This window comes from Uloborus diversus, chromosome 6 (assembly GCF_026930045.1).
Source record: "Uloborus diversus isolate 005 chromosome 6, Udiv.v.3.1, whole genome shotgun sequence".
Classification (NCBI taxonomy): domain Eukaryota; kingdom Metazoa; phylum Arthropoda; class Arachnida; order Araneae; family Uloboridae; genus Uloborus; species Uloborus diversus.
The window spans coordinates 952,488-973,605 of record NC_072736.1 but is presented as its reverse complement, the minus strand read 5'-3'; the positions used below and the strand labels follow the sequence as shown (position 1 = coordinate 973,605).

The following is a 21,118-nucleotide window of genomic DNA, read 5'->3' as shown; positions in this document are numbered from 1 at the left end:
AAGGTAAGAAAAGGTCAACCGGCAAAGTTGACAAAACGTGATCGTAGATTTAAAGTAAAAAAATTTATGAAAAATACACATTTGAGTACTGTAAAAGTTTCTGCAGAGTTAAATGAAACATTTTACATTTAATTTTCACCTAAAATTGTTCGCCAAGTTCTTTGATTAGCTGGATTAAATGGGACCTCTTCCCGCAGAAATTTTCTTGGTCGTGCGAAAAACAGAAAGCTTACGCTTTTCGTCCCAAAATCAATGACAAATAAGCTAAAAACAGTTTAGAATCACGTCTTTCTTACAGATAAAAATTAATTCAACATTTTTGGTTGAATTGTTGTATAACTGTAAGTAGAAGAAAAAATTAGGAACTTAATCTTAAGAACTTAGTTGGATCAGTTAATCAGGACGGTGAAGGTGTTTTAGTGTGAGGGTGCATATCAGCATCAGGACTTGATAGTTTGTAATTTTTTGGTGGAATAAGGAATTATGCTGTTCGTTTAAATATTTTAAAAACCAATTTTGAACTCTTAGCCAAAAATTTGGTTATTGGAAACAACTTTGTTTTTTATCAAGATAACGATAAGAAGCACACGGTTTTCAACGTTTGCGACTAGTGCCTCGAAAATTGTCCTAAAGTTTAGAAAATACCCCCTCAATCTCCAGATTGTAACTTAATGTAACGTATTTAGAGATATATGGAGGCTAGATTACGAAAATAGGGCTTTAAAACGAAAATAGAGTTAGAAATAGTAATACTCGAAGTGTGGTAGAACACTTGCTCAGAAATTACGCTAAAAAAAAGAAAGAAAAAGAATGAAGACTATTCCCAGACTTTTAAAAGGTGTTATGAATACTGTACGATATTCTACTAATTAATAACTTAATCAAAAGTTAGATTGTTCAATAATATATAGCCATTTTATAAAGTGTACGAAGACTTTTGTGAGATAAAATTTCCGGCACTTTTCGGTTTTTGATTTTTAAAAAATTAAGTTTTAATATTTTTTGAAAACTTTTCCTGCAGTTTTGTTGAAAATTGATCATAGATTTTATAATTAAATACCTATTCCGAAATATTAATTCTAACCAATGATTTGAGGCCTATTTCGTTGAAGGTCGTAGGTGTACGAAGACTTTTGGGAGCCACTGTACATAGAATTTAAGAGTGTTTCATACCTATCTATATTTAGAATTCAAATATGTGTTGAAATTTAAGAATATAAAAGATTTGTTTAAGATCTGTAAAAAACATATAAGGATACAAATCTTTATCTTCCCTCGGATATCCGGCATATCACTAGTCAGGATTTTTTAAAGCCAATTTTTTGCAAAAATTATCCTACAATATTTGCTGCAACTGTTCTGAGCCCACCCTGAACATTTGGGATGCATTCATTATAATACATTACAAAAAAAAACTGAATTTTTGAGACACAATGTCAAAATTTAAAATTGTGAAAAAATATTTTTACCTGAAATATTTGTGTTGTTACATTTCAAAGTAAGGCACATGCAGTTTTCTTTAAAATGAGCTATTATGCAACTCTGATGCTCCCATAAAACTTGAGTTAGGTATAACATTTCAAAACACTGCCGGAAAAATAGTGTTTAACAAACTCAGGCATTAATTACTAGATCAATTGTGTAAGATAGTTTTTTTTTTTTTTTAATTTATATACATTTGTGAGGTGTCAGAAAGTAGAGTAGGATTTCGAAAAGTTTCTTGAAAATCTGAAACGATCAGCTTGAGAATTTTGTTTATTTTATTGCTTGGTTTAAAATGGAATGACCCACTTATCTGTCGGAAAAAAATTAATCTGTACGAACAAAATCAACAGCAAATTTCGTAGGGCCATGGTGCAAGATCTTTTACTTCACTCTTATCAATAAATATAAATGAACGCTAAGAATTAAAAATGATGTTGTGTTTGTAGAATGACGAAGAATACTCGCAAATTAGCTGGTAATCCTCTATACAGGAGGGAAAGCAATGTTTCACTTCTGTGGCGTTAATCACTTAACTTTTGATCATAATAAAGTTTGACAAACCTTTGCATCAAAAATATAGAACGCGTGTGATGATCCTTCCATACTTTTCTTTCGACAAGTTCCAATAGTTCAGCAAGTTTCACAAAACTCAATGCGCGCCGAATACAGCAGCCATCTTTGTTTTAACTCTTTAGCGTACGTACGAAAGGTTTACGCCAGAAAAATCATGGCGTTAATTTACCGTACGTTCGCTTTTCGGCAGCTGCCTTTTGCGTCCGGTAAGAAAGGGCAGAGACTAGCGAGTTTTGTTGCGTACTTAAAAGTGACGTCACGGGTGGGCGTTGCATGCGTTAAATTTTTACGTATTGGGCAGAGACTAGGCCTCCTACTCAGTACGTTAGGTAGTAGTTTATCGGAGGCCCCGACTTAGGTTGTTAAAAATTAAGAGATCGTATATAATTAGGTATTTAAAATAATTCATTGTATAGTAATTAAAATCAGTGCTTATTTTATAATTGAGTGTTTAGTTTACTTGATTTTTGTGCTGGAATTGTAAAATAAATTTGATTTATAAGTTTGGGTAGGAAATCGTATGTAAGTGTAACCAATTATTATTTACTTTTGTGTTCCTCTTTTTTTTTGAAGTCTGTTCTTTTTTTATTTAAAAATAATTTTTAAATAGAGCTCTTTAATTTTAATTTTTCTTTTAAAAATAAGGTTTTAAATCTCATAAATTTTTAATACGTAAGTTTTTATAATAAGTATATTTTTTAATTCGGCCTATATTGGTACCTAGTTTTAATTATTTGCTCTTTGATTTATTTTATCTTGACTATCTTTTACCCGCCGCTTAGGTCTCATTGATGTAGATTTTATCAATCAATTCAGGTTATTGGTCAACACAGGCAGAGGTTGCATAGCGAAAAAAAAAAAGTAAAAAAAATTAATTTGAATTTTGACATCTTGAATTCAAATTATGTTTTTCGAAATCACGAGTCTGTGTATGTAGGCGTGTGTGTTTATGTGTGGGGGGTATGTGTGTTTGTGTGTAGGGGGTATGTGTCTGTGTGCTGGCATAAGTGTGTGGGTAGTTGTGTATATGAATGTGTGTGGGGGGGTTGGTATGTGTATGTAGGCATATATGTTTGTGTCTGTGTGCAGGCATGACTGTGTGGATAGTTGTGTGTATGTGTTTGTATGTGTGTAGGTGTGTGTATGTGTTTGTGTGTGTTTGTGTGTGTGTGTGTGTGTGTGTAGTTCTGTATGCATGCGCGTGTGTGTAGGACATGGATGCAACCTGGAGGCTTTCGCTATAGGAGCAGCATCGTGAGGAGCCCGTCGACGGTGATGCTGCAGAGGGTGGCGGTGGGAAAATAAAATCAAAGGACATCAAAACAGTCCAATGAGAAGAATAAGCAATCGTGATTGCTCAAAAAAAAAAAAAAAACTGCACAATCAAAATCAGGAATACGTATGAGATGAGAAAAGAAGTTAGCACGGGAAATTCTTAAGAACCTAAATTTGAATACGGTCAACAGTTCTTAAATACAATCAACATTTAAATTAAAATTCCGATCCTCGTCTGTTTGTGCCCGGTGCTGCGCGGCTTCAGAATTACATAGCTCCCTGTTGGAGAAAAGAACGGAGATTACGTAAGGCATGCCCTTCCTGAACTGAGTAAAGACAGTATGAGTAAAGGCAGACTTGAAATAGCATCAACATAAACTACTAAGACTAATTCTAATACAGTTCCCAAAAAGCACTTTTAGAGTAAGAGCATCAGTCCCTTAAAAATCCCCATCAGTAAAAAAAAATTAACAATTCCTAAATGAATTCAATGGTCCCTCGGATTTTTTCAGCATTTTAAATACTGTAAGAGGAAACATCCCATTCGGTAGATGACGGGGTGGTGACGTGGTCGCTGGAAAAGACTGGAGATAAAAACTGGATTTGGCGGATTATTTTGTATTTTAATTGAACTTTAAATGTCACATGAGGATTTATTTTACTAATTCAACGGATTATTTTTAACTTTGATTTTGAAACGAATTTGGCAATGCATTTAGAATAGAAGTCTTCCTTTTCTCTTAAGGATGCCAATAATTCTTTTTCGATAGATAGTAAGGAAAGGTTATTCAGGCGATTTTCGCTTTGAGTTGATTTTTATACCATGTAGATTCTTTTGAAATCTGAAAAACTTCGTTCCACTCATGCTATTGTTACAAGTTTAGTTTATAATACTATTGCTGGCCGAAATGATTCTTTAAAAATTTCATCCAAGGTTGTTTTTTTTTTTTTTTTTTTTTTTTTTTTTTCTAACCGAAAAAGAACTTGACTTATTCGTAGACCGTTTTTTCATAAAACGCATTAGTTCCATGATGTACTCTCCTGGTGCTAACAATTCATTTTCTAGACCACGCAAATCGAAAATAATCAAATTAACTCGTCCTTAAAATCTTCGAAAAGAGGTGCAGGAAAACTGATCTTTTTTGAGAATGTTAGCGTGTTTCAAATTTCCTAGGGTTTAGTACTTCAAAAAAAAAAAAAAAAAACCTAATGCTGGTGCGAAGGAAATCGCCCATTAAAAATATAATTGAAATATTAACACCTTTTCTTTTGAAATTCTGTAACCTTGAAATATTGCAAACGTTAAAACTTGTTGAATGTCTGAAAAGGTAAAATGTCATAAAAAATGAACAAAATGTTCTAAATAGCGTGCAATGGTACGGAAGAAACATGAAAATGACCGTTTCTGTGAGAATGACCCAATTAAAAATTTTCCATCCGTCTTTTGGAAACTAACCTCTGATCAATCGGCTCCGAACTTACTAGAATCATTTTTGATATTGAATGAGGATTATCGGTTGTTACGGGTTTCGCAAGAACAGAGTTATTGATTCGGAACTTTACTCGTAACAACGGGCCCACATTGATCATCTTTGGTTGTGTACCACTGCTAAAGCGGTAAGTTATTTCTCTCGCAGCATTTATTTCAGTTTAGATGGTACCAGGGAAAGAATGATAAGCATTCATGGCAATCAAAATGTTAAAATATAACGACAATTTTCATCTAACATTGACAGAGTATTACGTCATATTAAATATTTAAGATATGCAGGTGTTCAGAACGGTTTTGAGAAAGTAAGGGAGGTAGAACCCATCAAGACGATAGACTAACCATATTTGAATGGAATTAATCATCTTGAGTCGCATTTTGCTCTCAGTGCATTAGTTCTAACTTAGCCGATGCGAATAGTACAACTCCACATTTGGTCACCAGGTTGAACATCAACTTTGGTTCTTATTGTAATGCCATTGAATGCGGTTGTATAACTCAAGATTTCAGTTTTTTACTAATTATCTATTTTTATTTCCTTTTTCACTGTAAAGGAAGTATTTTAATCGCAAAAAAGAATTCCTCAAATTTCGGCCTAAAATTCCATTTCACTCAACCCTGAATATATTTTGAGTAGTTTTTTCAGTCTGTCTGAGAGTACTACATACGCACGCACGGGAATCCAAAATATTAATTTTGACCGTCTCCGATTTGGTTATTGCGAGTTATCCCGTTTCGTCTGTGTGAAACGAAAGTGCATTATGTATGTACCTTGCATAACTCAAAAATGGTATGGAGTAGAAGATTGAAATTTAGCATGTAGGCTCTGCGTCGGATCTAGTTATACACCTATCCTTTCTGGTTGCATTCAGATGTTCTAAAAGGGGACTATATCACACCTTCCTTGAGGCAAACTGTTGTTCATTTCAAAGCAGACTTAAGTGATGTTATAATTTGGCGGTCATTTGGCCATTTTTTGCCAAACTTTTAGTTGTCAAGTTCTTGTCGCCAACTTGGCGATTCATCACCAAATTGGTGACAAAAACTTGACTACTGAAGTAAATATGGAGTTTTCGATAATGTTCTTTAGATTATCAAATACGGTTCAATATGATTTTAAATTGACAAAAAGATTCTCTTTAAAAAAAAGGTTTATTGTCCTTGTTTGCGCTTTTTGAGAATTGGTCTTAATAGGAACCATTATTCTTGATAAATCTAATTTTTCATTTTTAGTTAAAAAGCTGCCAAACATGATATAAAAATATTTTCAAAAAATGATTTTAAAAAAAAATAGTTATTTCATGAATGTGCAAAAATTTGAGCCAACTGAACCATAAATGAGCAACATAGGCCCTGAACTTTGGGTTGGTTTTATTTGGAACACTTAAGAGTACTTTACAAGAATATTACTACGAGAATTAAGGCTAGGCCTCACTTAAACATATTTTGACGTTACTTCTTCACATGTTTAGAATAATTGCTACCTCCTTATGACAAAGAAGGTGTCTCTCTTAGAGAGAGATACACACAAACTCAAAATGTTAGACTTATTGTTCCCAAGCTCCACCATTTTCTCCTTAAGGGGGTCCGGGACACATTTTGAAATTTTTTTATTATAGAGTTTAGAGTTTTGAAATTTTTTGCACTGATTCACCATTTATTTAATAATCAAAATCATAACATCAATATGAAAAAAAAATTATTTAAGTTTTAATTAGTTTTTTTTTTTTTAAATGGGGCTGCTTGAAATTGCTATAACTCAAAATATTCTTGATCAATTTTCAATTTTTTTTAAATAAATTACGCACAAATATCTAAACTTTAATTTTTATTCGGCGATTTTAAAAATATTGATTCAATAAAAAATAAAAAATATTTGAATAAAAATTTCGAAAAATTCGAAGATATTTTTTTTAAAAAAGATCATAATTTTTGCAGTAAACGTTTTTTTTCAAATTCTTCGAATAAAAGTTAAAGTAAACTGTTTGAAAAAGATATGCTTCAAGTTTCATTACTTTATCTTTATCGGTTCCTGACTTTTAAGAGTTTGAATGCAAGAAATCGGGAAAAATTGCATCATGGAGAAAAACACGTTTAAAGTTTTAAAGTTAACTACACATTAGTTAGGTGCATGCAACAAAAATATTTATATCTTTCGTTCTACTTAAGATCGAAACAAGATTCAAACGTCCTTTTAAGCAGAAAAAAACGGAGTAATTTTTCACATGATAAACAAAAATTGCAAAATTTGACGATTTTTGTGTCCCGGACCCCCTTAAGCTTAATAAACATAATATTTTTCATAAACGAAGAGCAAGTGGTTGTTGCATTGTTACTTGAACGAAAGCATTTTTTCAAGGAGACACAAAAGGAGCCGACGTTAATTATTATATATTAAAACATTATCAACCTTTCTACTTTGAAATGCTCCAAAAAAATTTAAACTACTGGATGTTAAAGGACTCATTTTCCGTATTTGCAGACGGGAAATATCCTAAAAAGATGCACCACAGCAGTGGTTGCCACCACGCCAGAAAAAGTTGAGTCCTCATCATCACCAGACAACGTAGAGACTTCATCATCACCAAACAACGTTGAGTCCTCATCACCAGACAACGTTGAGTCCTCATCACCAGACAACGGTGAGTCCTCATCACCAAACAACGTTGAGACCTCATCATCATGAAGCTCATCAATGAGGATGATTTCAGCGAAGAAGATGCATCCCAGTGAGCAAGGTACCGATGATGGTGATCCAATATAATGTCAAAGATGATGTTCTTTTGCTTGGAACGCACTGAATTTCACTTGAGGAAACAGCACAATGACTGATTTTATTGTATTTTTTTCAAAAATAAATGACAGTTTAAAAATAAATAGCATTGTATAAAATTTAAACTCAGAAATGTACCGTAGAAAAAGTAGGAGAAAAGGGCGCACATTCAATCACGGGCACATGTGAATATTATGTGGTTTACTATGACAACTTAAAAGGAAACATCTCTTTAAAAATTCTCAAATGATGGCAGTACCAGTCCTATCTCTTCTTTGTAAGACGTTTAGAGCAATGGACCATATTGTTTTTCTTTGGTAACAATTTCTATGTTTCAGACTCTGTTGTATATAATTTCATTAATGTCCTCTTCATGTGAAAACATATTTCAAACTAACTAATAAGCTAAATTCAATTACTGAAAACCATTGTGTGAATATTGGGATAAATTTATGTCACTCTTTAAATTTTTTTTCTGTATTCGAAAGTCTTTCTCGTGCAAGATAGTCCTAAAGATAGGACATTTGGAAACAAAGGATCTGGGAGACAAGTCCAGCAATTCCCGCTCATTATCTCCCTAATATTAAAACTAGTGTAGTATACAAACTTTTAAAATAGTTCAAACATTTATAGTCATTGTTTTTTTAATAGTCAACTTTAAAAAACACTGCTAATTATCTTTAAACACTTTTTTGTTTATTTATATACCTTACAAAGGGGTTCCACCCCCTGCTCGTTGCTCAACCCCCGAAAATTAATGGATCGCGAATATTTATTTTTATTTTAGAAAGACTCATATTAAAATATGTGTTTCGATTAGCAGATGAAAATCCTGCTGTCCCTCACGCAAAAATATAACTTATGTGCGAGCTCATTATAATTAGAACAATATAAAGGTTCCGCTCCCACAAGAACAAGAAGAAACTTGATGAAAATACCTAAAAGTTACACTGTGCAAAAAAAAAAAAAAAAAAAAAAAAAAAAAAAACTTCAAAATGCTTCCCTGAATACAAATACGACCACCGCTGTCCCCCTACAGACTGTGTTAGAGCAGTACAAAGTTCAAAATCATGAGCTTTTGAAGCAATTCGGTAGACTTAAGAAGATAATCCCTCCTTAAATGTTTAAAAAACATCAAAACCGATCTTTTTTTTATTTTTTTTTTGTTTTACAATTTTTTCACCTATTTTTCGGCATAAAACCGTAGTACGGAATTCCCTCTTTTGAATCCCATATCCGAAAAAAAATTCCGTTGTAAAAAAAAAAAAATAAAATATATTGGAAGCATCGTATTTTTCATAGTCAAATTCGTATCGCACATCTTTAGTAAAGAACCTTCTCTTATTTTTCAACTTAATTCACAAATATAATTAAGATTAAAATGGTCTAAAGTATGCTTAATAATTAAGAATTAATGAATGTTTTTATTTCTGGACATGCACTGCCTCCATTACTTTTCACTACATCAAAAAGTAATAAACAACTACCTGCGCGCTCGGCGTTGCACGGGCTGTCGAAAATGAAAGAGATGTCAAGTTAATGTTTTTATAATACTCTGACATCAGTTTCTAACACGTTAAGGATTAAACAAATGTTTGTAATGTAGGGCTTGCAAAACACCAGTAAAATATATTTCTGGCTAATATCTCAATCAACGTCAGTAATACACTAATACTGCCGTGCTAAGCCATCACCGTACTGGAGTCACCGTACTCACCTAGAGTACATCACCGTACTCTAGTACGGTGATGGCTAAGCACAGATGTGGTATCTACACATTTTATCAAAATTACTAGCTGAGTGCCCGGCGTTGCACGGGTTACTTAAAAAAATGAAAGAGATGTCCAATTGATGTTTTTGTATTACTCTGACATCAGTTTCTAAAGCGCTAAGGAGTAAATAAATACTCGTAATGCAAGGTTTGCAAAACACCAGTAGAGCATATTTTTGTCAAAAATCTCTTTAACGTTAATCATAGTTATCAATGATACAAGTTATGAGTATTTTCAATTAGCACAAAAGATGAAAATATATGCATTATCAACTGAAAATATAACATCATATCTGTGCACACGTTATTTCTGTGCTTTATGACGTTGGATTACTGATTTTTTGAATTTTCAGCACAAAGGTATTTATTCGTTATTCGTTATATATCTGAACTATTTATGAACAATTACAATCAGCTTTTTACATAGAGTGACAGATACTTTTTGGTTGATTAAGTGAAACTAAAGCACCAAGACTAAATAACTACCATTAAGCTTTAATTTAATACCAAGTCATCAGATTAAAATTTAGCTTTAGTTAAAATCCTTAAAAACAATCTTTTTTGTTCAACTCTGTTTCACAAAGAAATCCAAACAATCTTAATTTAACATGTTCTTTTAACGATATAAACTTTATTTTAAAAATAGAAACAGGAAGGAAAAAGAGAGTTATTACAATTCGAAAACTCACCCATGTGACGGGAAAAAATCCAGCGAAACAAACATAATTAGTCGCACATCCTAAGTGTACCAAAATATGAGGCCGGTGAATGATAAACTTACACTACAATCAATAAATATAGCTAAAGAAACAACTTTCATATGCTGAAAAGAGTTAAGAACGTTGAATGTAAAAAATAAAAAAAGGACGATAAAATAAAGGCTATGTCCGAATAGGGCAACCAATTTTAAACTAATTTAAAATGAAATTCTAGATGGAAACGTTGTTTTAAGACTTGGACAACAGCCAAAAAAATCTCCTTTAAAACAATTATTACAATTTTACTTGCTCACGCATATGCAAAATGGCAAGAGGAAAGAAATAAAAATTCCTGAATAACGTTATGTTAATTAACGTTTTAGGGCAGTTCTCAAAAGGTGGGTACAAACACAGACCTCAACTTTGAAGCTTCAACACCAAATAACTTTCATTTTAATTAACTCAAAAATTTTTGAGTTAAACTATAATACTGTATAGAGACAAGAATTGACATAAATTATGGAAAAAATGCTCTTCAAATGCCCTTAAAAAAATATTTTCTTTGCTAAAAGGCACAATTTTGGACATACCAAAACGTTAACTGAGCAAATGTACCATTAAAAAAAAATTTTTTTTTAATTATTTCCATACGTTTCAAAAAAAAATTAAAGGTATGAATCTTACACTGAATAACTTTTTGTTAATATTTTACACAAATAACATAAGTAAAGATAGATTATTTACTTTGTAAACAATTTTAAAAAAACGTAAGTTTGAAATTTGATGTATGTCCAAAAGTTACGATCTTTACAATGCTATTATTTGAGAACTAAGTATAGGATGTTTTCGTTTTAAAGGTATTTATCGATCCTCAGAATCAATTTTTAATTTTTTTAAAGTGTTTTCATAAGCTTTTATGCAGTATCTTAGAAGAACAATGATTTTTCTTAAACATACATGTGCAATGTCCAAATGGTGTTACGATCTTGACGCCGATAATTCTGTCCGTTTATTCATAATTTTTGATGATCCACTGTCTTCTAACCTCAATAAAAATGGTCATTATAATGTTATCTTCTTTAATCCATTGGTATTTTGCATAATTAATACGTTACACATTGAACAATACATAAATTACAGTAGAAACATGGCTTGTTATGATCGAACGAAAGCCATTTTGCGCGAAAATCGCCAAGCAAACCTCCGTTAGCGACAACACAGTATACGATAAGCTAAAGGTTACCAGAGGGGAATTCCAGTTTGACAAATGTAGTTGATCGTCAGCTGCACCAGTTTTGGCGACTTTATCACCTGCGCTAGCAATTTTTTTATTTTTAATTTTTTAGAGTTAAAAAAAATCGTCTGCAGTTGATTTGTAAACAAATATTAGTTGGTAATTTTCATTCTATCTTGAGATTTGAGAGATAGTAAGCCTTTTGAATTAACGTGTTTTGAAAAAGTGCTTTAAACAATTTAATTAAGTTCTTTTATGGAATTTGTATTTATATGCTTTTTGAAGTCATTATTGATTTTCAATACCTATTTGCAAAAGTATTTATTGCAAATTTTAATGCTCACACGAGATTGTCTCCTAGAAGTAGAACAAAAAGTGAGGTTCTGGTAGAAGTACATTCTAAGTTTGGAAAATATCTGCAGAAATGAAAGTTAATAATCCAGAGAAATACAAATGTTATTTAATAAAAGAAGCTACGAGTTTGTATAGTTATTTCCATGAAGCTTTTTTTTAACCTTTCATCAATTTCTTCAAAATCATTCCAAGACTTTATTATATGTAAAGAGCAGTATGTATAGCCATTCAAGTACTTCATTAATATCCTCTTTATTATTAAATTTCAAAATTCAAAAAGTAGTAAATAAAATTTTCATTTGAAAAGTTAAAAATCAGATTAACAATTGTCAAAAATGGTGAAACTTACATTATGATGATGTCCAAAATCCGTTACCTACAGGACAACAATGTCCAAAATCTGTTACCTACAGACAGCTGATTTAATTTGGTAATTAACAATTTTTACAAATACCTGCTGTCTTTTCATGTTCATATATTGTGTTCTAGGTATGCATGCTGTAGAATAAAAGCAAAATTGATGTCAAATTTGAAAATTTTTGAAATTGCTCGAAGTTAACTTTTTTGTTCCCACCTTTTGAGAACTGCCCTTTAATTAATATCTCCGCTAATTAAAGTCGCACAATTACGAGATCGGTCCTATTGTTTTCTTTGGAAAATTTCGAATAGATCGATATCTCGTTTGACTCTCGATTCGCAGCGGTTCTCGAGAAGATCGATCTTCAGACAGACAGACGGACGCGAGCAGATTTTAATATTATAGTGGAAGTTATTGTCACCGGGTGGTCATTAGTAATTTAATTTACCTGAATCTCAAGTTTTTTGGCGATTTGTGAACGCGAAATATTAAAAAAAAGCTTTAAGAAAAAAGCCGTAACTGCGAATTTGCTTAGTTTGCTAAAGCAATTTGAACATAAGTGACAAATACTAAGCCTTTGCAGTGGTATCTGCGCAGTTACCACTTTTTTACTTAGTAATTTGTAGATACGACTTTTATATCTTAGTAAAGCAGCATATTTAATAACGTAGCAGTTTATTGTAAGTGTACTAAAATTAGTTTATCGTTAAATAGTTGATATAGGTCGAAAACAAAAACTAATACTACTTTGGATGAATGTTCAAGTAAATGTTCAGCTTTTTCCTATTCAAATTTTCATTTAAACAGCAAATTCTTAAAAATGAAATGCATTTAAAATATTCTTTTCTAAGTCTTTCATGAAGAAAAAAAAAACGCATTTCATTCTACGGCCATTATATTTTTATTTAAGTATCGTCTGCTGTCAAAATTATCTTCATGCTCGGTAAAAATGACTTAAGAAAATAAAACATTATAAATGATACCATCAACACATTCTTTGAGTATAAAAAACAGAAAATTATTATGGTTTACTGTTTTAAATGTCCAAAATTTTGAAAAATTGTATTTTTCAGGAGGTAGATTCTGTTAGATTTGTATTAACAAAATAAAGCAGAAGCTAAGTCCAAATAAAGCAGAGTATTTGTGAAATACACCGCCAGCTCAGTCATTTCTAGCCGAGGACTGCAGTTTCGTGCTTATTAGCACTCATCAGCCCGGCATAGGAAAGTGACTGAGCTGGAGATGGAAAACCTAAACCTTGGGCTACTAATTCTATATTAGCTACCAGTTTGTTTCGCACTCTTCCTTTAGAGGTTTTCCATCTCCAGCTCAGTCACTTTCCTATGCCGGGCTGATGAGTGCTAATAAGCACGAAACTGCAGTCCTCGGCTGGAAATGACTGAGCTGGCGGTGTATTTCACGTATTTCTGCTTTATCTCTGGCTAATGGGCGGTAATTTACTGAATAAAGCAGAGTATTATTTAAAGACACATTAAGTGTGTTTTACTAAGCTATTTTTGTCGTATCTGTGCAGATACCCATAAAAATGTTTAAGTAATAGTTATTTACAGTGAAATTAACCTAGCATATGAAAAGGTTTTGAAGAGAAATTTTGTCGTAACTGCATTCATTAATTTTAAATTAAGATTTTTACAAAAATAGGTTTTTATGTAGATTAGATAAGTTATTTACTGAATAACTACCGCGAATAGAACATTTAATTAAGCCACATATCAAAGAAACGAGTTGTAAAACTTTAATCATGAATTTCTCATTTTGAGCTCCACTGCAGATACCACTTTTGCGCTTAGCACGGCAGAATACGTGTCAATGATACAAATTATGAATATTTTCAATTAACACAAAAGATGGAAATATATGCATTATCAACTATAATCACGTTTAATTTAATTGCGTTTGATAGACTATATCCAAAGTATTTATGCACAATAACAATCAGCTTTTTACGTACAATGTTACATATTGCGTGGTTGATAACATGAAATTAAAGCATCAGGACTTGTTAAGTACCAATAACTGCATCCATTAATACCAAGTCATCAGCTTCCAATAAAGCTTTAGTTAAACTCATTAAAAGCAAACTTTTTTATTCAACTCTGTTTCATTTAAATAAATCTAAACTACCTTAATTTAACGTGCTCTTTTAACTATACAAACTGTACTTCAAAAGTAAAAACAGAAGGGAAAAAGAGAGTTATTATAATTCGAAAACTCACCCATATGAAGGGGAAAAGTCCAACAAAATTAATATAATTAGTCGTTCTTTCTAAATTCACCAAGATCATGGTAAATTTACACTACAATAAATAAACTAGGAAAAACCTTTATATGTTAAAACGACTTAAAAACGTTGGCTATTAAAAAAAAAAAGCAGACGATAACTAAAGCTTATGCTCGAATAGAGCAACTGGTTAGCTCGATTGGTAGATTTGATGAAGTCAGTCCTACTGAAATAAATGTTAAAATGTTATTCGTTAACACATAGTATAAAATGGCAACAGATAGAAACTAAAATCATTGCTTAGAATCATAGACTAATAATAGGAATAGACCGAGCTATGGAAACCCTTTGCTACTCATGAACCAAACCATGTGACTAGTGGATATCCTAGCAACAGTGGGCGTTGATCGTAGCAGACGATCAACTACCGCGAGAAATAAAATAAATAGAATTGATGGAACGCGGAATATTTATGGAGTCCGATTTGTAAATTTGTTATTCGAAGTTGTAAATATTTTGTTAATATTGTGAGTTTTTCGTTTAGATAGTATTGGGCATTTTCTTTAGTCAATTTCAACAACTCTCTAAGCAATTAAAGATGCAAGCGCCCAAATAGAATCGGCAAACGGTAAGATTTTTACCTACAATTTCAATTTAAGATTCCGATTAGTACATTTTTGCGTTAACGCAAAACGTTTCCTTCATTACGTTCACGCCAACGCTGACGTAGCAGTTCCAAATGAAATAAAAGTTACTGAAAACTGTGATCAAAAACTAATTACTAATGTCAAAATAATTCATAACTAAAAGAAAAACAGTTCAATCTCTGCATCTGGAAAAAAATTATAATGAAAACACATTACTTAAAATACATGTCGAGTGCCAAACTATAGATAATGTTGCCATGTAGCAACCATGCTGCCAAAGTTTTCGCCAAGCCTTCCACCAGTCACATGATGTATCCATGAACCAATTTTTTTCATCAGCAAGCCTGGGAAAGCTCTGTCTACTCTTATTATTAGTCTATGCTTAGAATTAAAGAGAACTGAAGTTGCTTTTTAAAATATAACTCTAAACAAAAAAAAATGCTTTAAAACTAGTTTTAGGATTTAAACATCAGAATAAAAAAGAAATGAAGCTATTAAAATAAAAAAGAAATTCTACACGAAAAAGTTGTTTTAAGATTTGGATCGCAGACAAAAAAACTGCTATCTTAAAACAATTATTAGAATTCTATTTTCTAAACCATATGTAAAATGGAAACAAGAAATAAATAAAAGTTTCCGAGAACGTGATGTTTATTGACCTTTTAATTAATATCTCCGCCCACTGAAGTCGTACAGTTCGCAATACGCTACCATGTGGTGATTAACAATACTTCCGAAAAAGGTAAAACACTCCATTCCACGTGTTTTCTTTCGGGTAAATTACAAGCTTCAGACAGTTTGTGGTGTAATGTAGTTTCAGAGGTATAGAAGAGAAAGCTTCCCACAAACACAATGAATAAATTACTTTTAAACAAAAAAAAAATTAATTTGAATTCTGAAATTTTGAATTCAAATTATGTTTTTCGCAATCACGAACTGAGACAGGACCCTACTCATTGGAGTTATTGTTTCTTGAAACAGCTCCTGTCCCCCTCCCAAGCCTGCCTCTCCTCCTGGGCGGTTATGTGTGCATAGTTGTGTGTGTAAGTGTGTAGGCTTGTGTGTGTGCGTAGACCTGTGTGTATGCACGTAGGCGTGTGTGTGTGTGTGTATGTGTGTGAGTGTGTGAGCGTGCGTGTGTGTAGGACATGGACGCCTCCGACCAGGAGAAGCGGATAGCTCATGACCAGAGCAGCCGCGCCGCGCCGCCTGCAGAGGACGGTGGGGCTGCAGAGGCTTCTCGTCCAAGCTGAAAATAGCACGGAACATCAAAAACGGTCAAATGAAAACAATAAGCAATCGTGATTGCTCAAAAAAAAAAAACCGCCTTCAAAAAATACCCAGGAACTAAAAAGCAAAAAATAACTGATTACACTTACATTCTATTTCCTACCCAAACATAGAAATGAAATTCATTTTGCAATTCCAGTACAAAAATCAACTAAACTACACAGGGAATTATAAAATAAACACTGATTTAAATTACTATACGATGAATTATTTTGAATACCTAACTAATTCTATACGATCTCTTAATTTTTAATAAGATTTTGAAGTCGGGGCCTCCTATAAACTACTACCTAACGTAACCAACAGGTGCCCCTCCCCCCTCTCTGTGCACACCCCTGGGTACAGGTGTCTTCGAGTATTTATGTAACATTGTACAAAAAAAAAATAAATAAATAAATAAATCCGACGAGTTCAGAACCTCTTCCTTTTTTTGAAGCCTGCTAATTAATATACAGTGGCTCCCAAAAGTGATCGTACACTTTGAAGCTTTTTAGAAAAATCAATATAACTCGAAACTGAATTCGAATATGAACTTCAATATTTTTTCACATCATTCCTATGTCATTCTAAATAGAACCCATTGGTTTTTTTCAAAATATTGACGGATCTTCTTTTTGAAATGGGTCAGAAAACGAAGAGACAGAGAAATAACACGCCGCAAAAGTCATCGTACACTCAAATATTTTCGAATAAATTCATGATTAAAATTATCATGTGCCATTTTATTAATATTTTTGCATTCTGTTGACCCTTAAGAGTCATTTGGCTTTAATTTTTTGTTTATTTATTCCTTAATATTGTGCTTATTACTGTAAAATGGCTGGTATTCGTAAAAACCCACAACCACCATTCAAAATTTGAATTTTTTTCCCACAGTAGTGGTAATTTGGTTTGAAAGGTCTCTAAATTAGTTAATTTATTTGTTTGTATAGTAAAGTGCTTGATAAAATGCTTTAAAGAAAGGAATCGGACCGAAAACAAGGTAAGAAAAGGTCAACTGGCAAAGTTGACAAAACGTGATCGGAGATTTAAAGTTAAAAAATTTATGAAAAATACACATTTAAGTGCTGTAAAAGTTTCTGCAAAGTTAAATGAAACATTTTACATTTAATTTTCACCTAAAATTGTTCGCCAAGCTCTCCGATTAACGGGATTAAATGGGACCTCTTCCCGCTGAAATTTTCTTGGTCGTGCGAAAAACAGAAAGCTTACGTTTCTCGTAGCAAAATTAATGATAAATAAGCTCAAAAAGTTTTACAATTACGTCTTACGTACAGATAAAAATGAATTCAACATTTTTGGTTAAATTGTTTTATAATTGTAAGTAGAAGAAAAAGTTTGGAAGTTAATCTTAAGAACTTAGTTGGATCAGTTAATCAGGACGGTGGAGGTGTTTTAGTGCAAGGGTGCATATCAGCATCAGGACTTGGTAGTTTGGAATTTTTTGATGAAATAATGAATCATGCCGTTCCTTTAAATATTTTAAAATCCAATTTTGAACACTTAGCCAAAAATTTGGTTATTGGAAACAACTTTGTTTTTTATCAAGATAACGATAAGAAGCACACGGTATCCAACGTTTGAGTCTAGTGTCTCAAAAATTGTCCTAAAGTTTAGAAAATACCCCCTCAATCTCCAGATTTGAACTTAATGCAACATATTTAGAGATATTTGGTGGCTAGATTACGAAATTACGACTTTGAAACGAAAATAGAGCTAGAAACAGTAAGACTCAAAGTGTTGTTGAACACTTACTCAGAAATTACGCAAAAAAAGAAAGAAAAAGAATGAAATCTATTCCCAGACGTTTAAAAGGTGTTATGAATACTGTATGATATTCTACTAATTAATAACTTAATAAAAAGTTAGATTATTCAATAAGAAATAGACATTTTATAAAGTGTACAAAAACTTTTGTGAGATGAAATTTCCGGCACTTTTTGGCTTTTGATTTTTAAAAAATTAAGTTTTAATATTTTTAAAAAACTTTTCATGTAGTTTTGTTAAAAATTGATCATAGATCTTATAATTAAATACCCATTCCGAAATATTAATTCTAACCAATGGATTGGGGCCTATTTCGTTGAAAGTCGTAGTTGTACGAAGACTTTTGGGAGTCACTGTAGCTCTAATTTCAAATTGAACTGGCGGCATCGTGAAATAGTAAATCTAGAATATTGGTCAAACTTCAGAAATCATACACAGTTATAATGTATATTATTAAAGAATATAAATTAAATCCTGGGGGAGGGGTGTTCTGTATTCATTTCCTCCTCAATTGAACACTAACTATATTTAAAAATTGGAATATTAAATAAAGAACTTTATATTTTAGTGCCTAAATAAAGTTATTTATTAGTAAATAAAATATTAAGGTAATTGATTCAACTATTAAAGTAGCAAAATATATTTAATTTACTGCTTTGCTACGCAGTAATAAATACATTAGTAACACCTATAATAAAAATTACCATGCTGCGCAGCGTTGAGAAAATTAATCATCCATGTGCCGCGAGAATTAAATATCGTTCAAGAGAAAGCCAAAAGCTTAGGTGTGAAAATGCACCGATCACAGCAACATCACGTGACCGTGACGTATGACGGATTTTTCCGAGACCCCTTATCAGATCCAGACCAAATTACAATGGGACTATCTGGGAAGTATACCCTTAAAAACAAAAAAAAAAATTTTCTTCAAATCGGTCCAGTAGTGTTGGAATAATTCGAAAACACACATAAAAAGCCGCAATACGAAATCATAACCTCCTTTTTTGAAGTCTGTTAAAAATTACTGTCGTTCACAAAGCGTCAAAGTTATAAGTTACGGCATTTGTTTGTTTTACCTTTTTCATCCGCCATTAGACAGTGACTGCAGCGCCCCCTATAGTTCATCGAAGATGCGAATGGGGTCGTTTCCAATATTTTAAAAGTATTTTTTCCTGAAAGAACATGCTTAAAAACATAGGAACTAACCTTTTTTCAAATAAAATCCTTCTAATGCGGACACTAACAGGACAATTTTTTTTGTCTGCAATAGAGAGGTGTCCGCAGGACCGAGGTTTAATAATGTTATTTGCATTGGAACTGGGGAATTAAAAATTGTCCGCATAAGAAGGGTGTCCGCCTTTGAGGGGTGTCCGTTAGGAGGGATTTCACTGTAATTTGTTTAAGTTTAATATTTTTAAGAAATTACTTACATCGGTGATCTTTCCTTATTGTTTACATTACTTGCCAATATAGATCCCCAACCTAAACTCAATTGGAACAGCTTTTTTTTTTTTTTTTTTTTTAATTTTTGGATTTAACCAATTTAATGGAATTTTTGAACAATTCAGACATAGCAAAAAAATTATCATTTGCACAAAAAATTTAAAATTTTGTGTAAATTAAGAATGTATTTCAATTTTTGGTTTCAGGAAAGGGAAAAAAAAGGCATCAATAAAAATCAAAATAAAATGCTTCCGTAGACTTAACAATGATAAGATTGAGAGAGAAATATGAATGAAGAAGAAATAAAATTAATTCAAAGGGCAAGTGTTTCTACCTGGGCTATAGACTCGGTGGGAAAATAATGACCAACTCCCGACTCCGACTCCTAGAATTTTAGGACCCTCGGCTTCGACTCCTGCACCCAAATTTAGCAATTCAGTCCAACTCTGACTCCACAGCGTTGACAGAAATACAGACTTGGATCGAAAATGACCGACTCTGACTCTTGGAACTTTAAAGCTGTCTACGCCAGACACCGAATCCTTTATCCTCAAATGATTCCGAATCCTACTCGAAAGGGAAAATGAGACTCCACCCCTGTCTCCGATTTTTGGAATTTTAGGGCATCCGATTCGACTCCGCAAATAGAGTTTCGGAGTTTGAGGGAAAATGAGCGACTCCGACTCCCCAGCCCTGCTTTTTACCATGAAATAATGACTGCTGACATGATTTGTTTTTATTTTCATTTCAGAAATACAATTTATTGACTCTTTTTTTTTTTTTTTTGCAAGCAACGGGAACTGAAGGGAAGTTTGGAGTCCTTTATGTGTTTCAGAAAAAGCAGTGAACACAGATTGTTTTTAATTTTTTATGATGATGAAAATTATTGAATTAGGTTGACATTTTCTTATTAATTTTGGCAACGGAAGAAAATTAAAATCTGAATATTTTAACCCGGAAGAAAGAGCTGAACAATCGCCGGGTTAAATTTGTAGCAACTTTGGTACGTATACTAAAAATAATGATGAGGGTGGTGCCCGAAGTCATTATTATCCAGAGAAGAATACTTTAAAGCAATTTAAGCAGCCAAATGTATTGTTATCTACTGAAGCATAGTTTAATGTAATTTATTTGCGTAAGTTATACTTTAAAAATAGTTTTGGTGTTCCACTTTTTGATCGATCGCAGTTCGTACCTGGATCACGGTCCGCCAGTTGCCGACCGCTGCTCTGTAGCATAGAGATTGTTACGATATAGTAAAGTGTTGATCTCCCAAGAAGACACTCGACGTTTTGTAATTAAGATTTGTAAAGACAATTTGAAACGCTCACCACAGAGTTGTTCGTTTTATTAAAGCAGTCAGAGCTTTAAAAAAAACGAACATTTTCCTTTCTCGTCCATATCTCTTTGGCCTGATAAGATTCACGGTTATCTTAATGGATAACTCTCTTTTGTCTTGCTTTGTTTTTAAAAAGTACCGCAATGATGCAGATAACTTTTTCTTTTTTCTTTTTTTTTCAACCATGCATCGTTAGAGGCGAAACCGATTGGAGTATCGACTTTCAGCAATGGCTCATTTGAAATTAAAAAAGAACAGCGATGTGTTTTCATCTCTACCCACCCCTTCCACACCGGTAAGAAATTAATTTTGCTCACAAGTCGCTGTCTGTCTCTGCTGTTCGAAACTATCGTCTGCCTTTTGGTTAAAAATTTATCACT

At 32.5% G+C, this 21,118-nt stretch overlaps 1 protein-coding gene across 1 annotated transcript in view; it reads left to right on the top strand.

The window, feature by feature from the left end:
• Positions 1 to 7,706, top strand: part of LOC129225098 (uncharacterized) — a 34,442-nt gene extending 26,736 nt beyond the window's left edge. The window contains exon 4 of the mRNA XM_054859655.1: positions 7,305 to 7,706. Coding sequence (XP_054715630.1) covers positions 7,305 to 7,508 — 204 coding nt within the window. The 3' untranslated portion in view covers positions 7,509 to 7,706. The remainder of the gene's footprint in view (positions 1 to 7,304) is intronic.
• Positions 7,707 to 21,118: the final 13,412 nt, after the last annotated feature.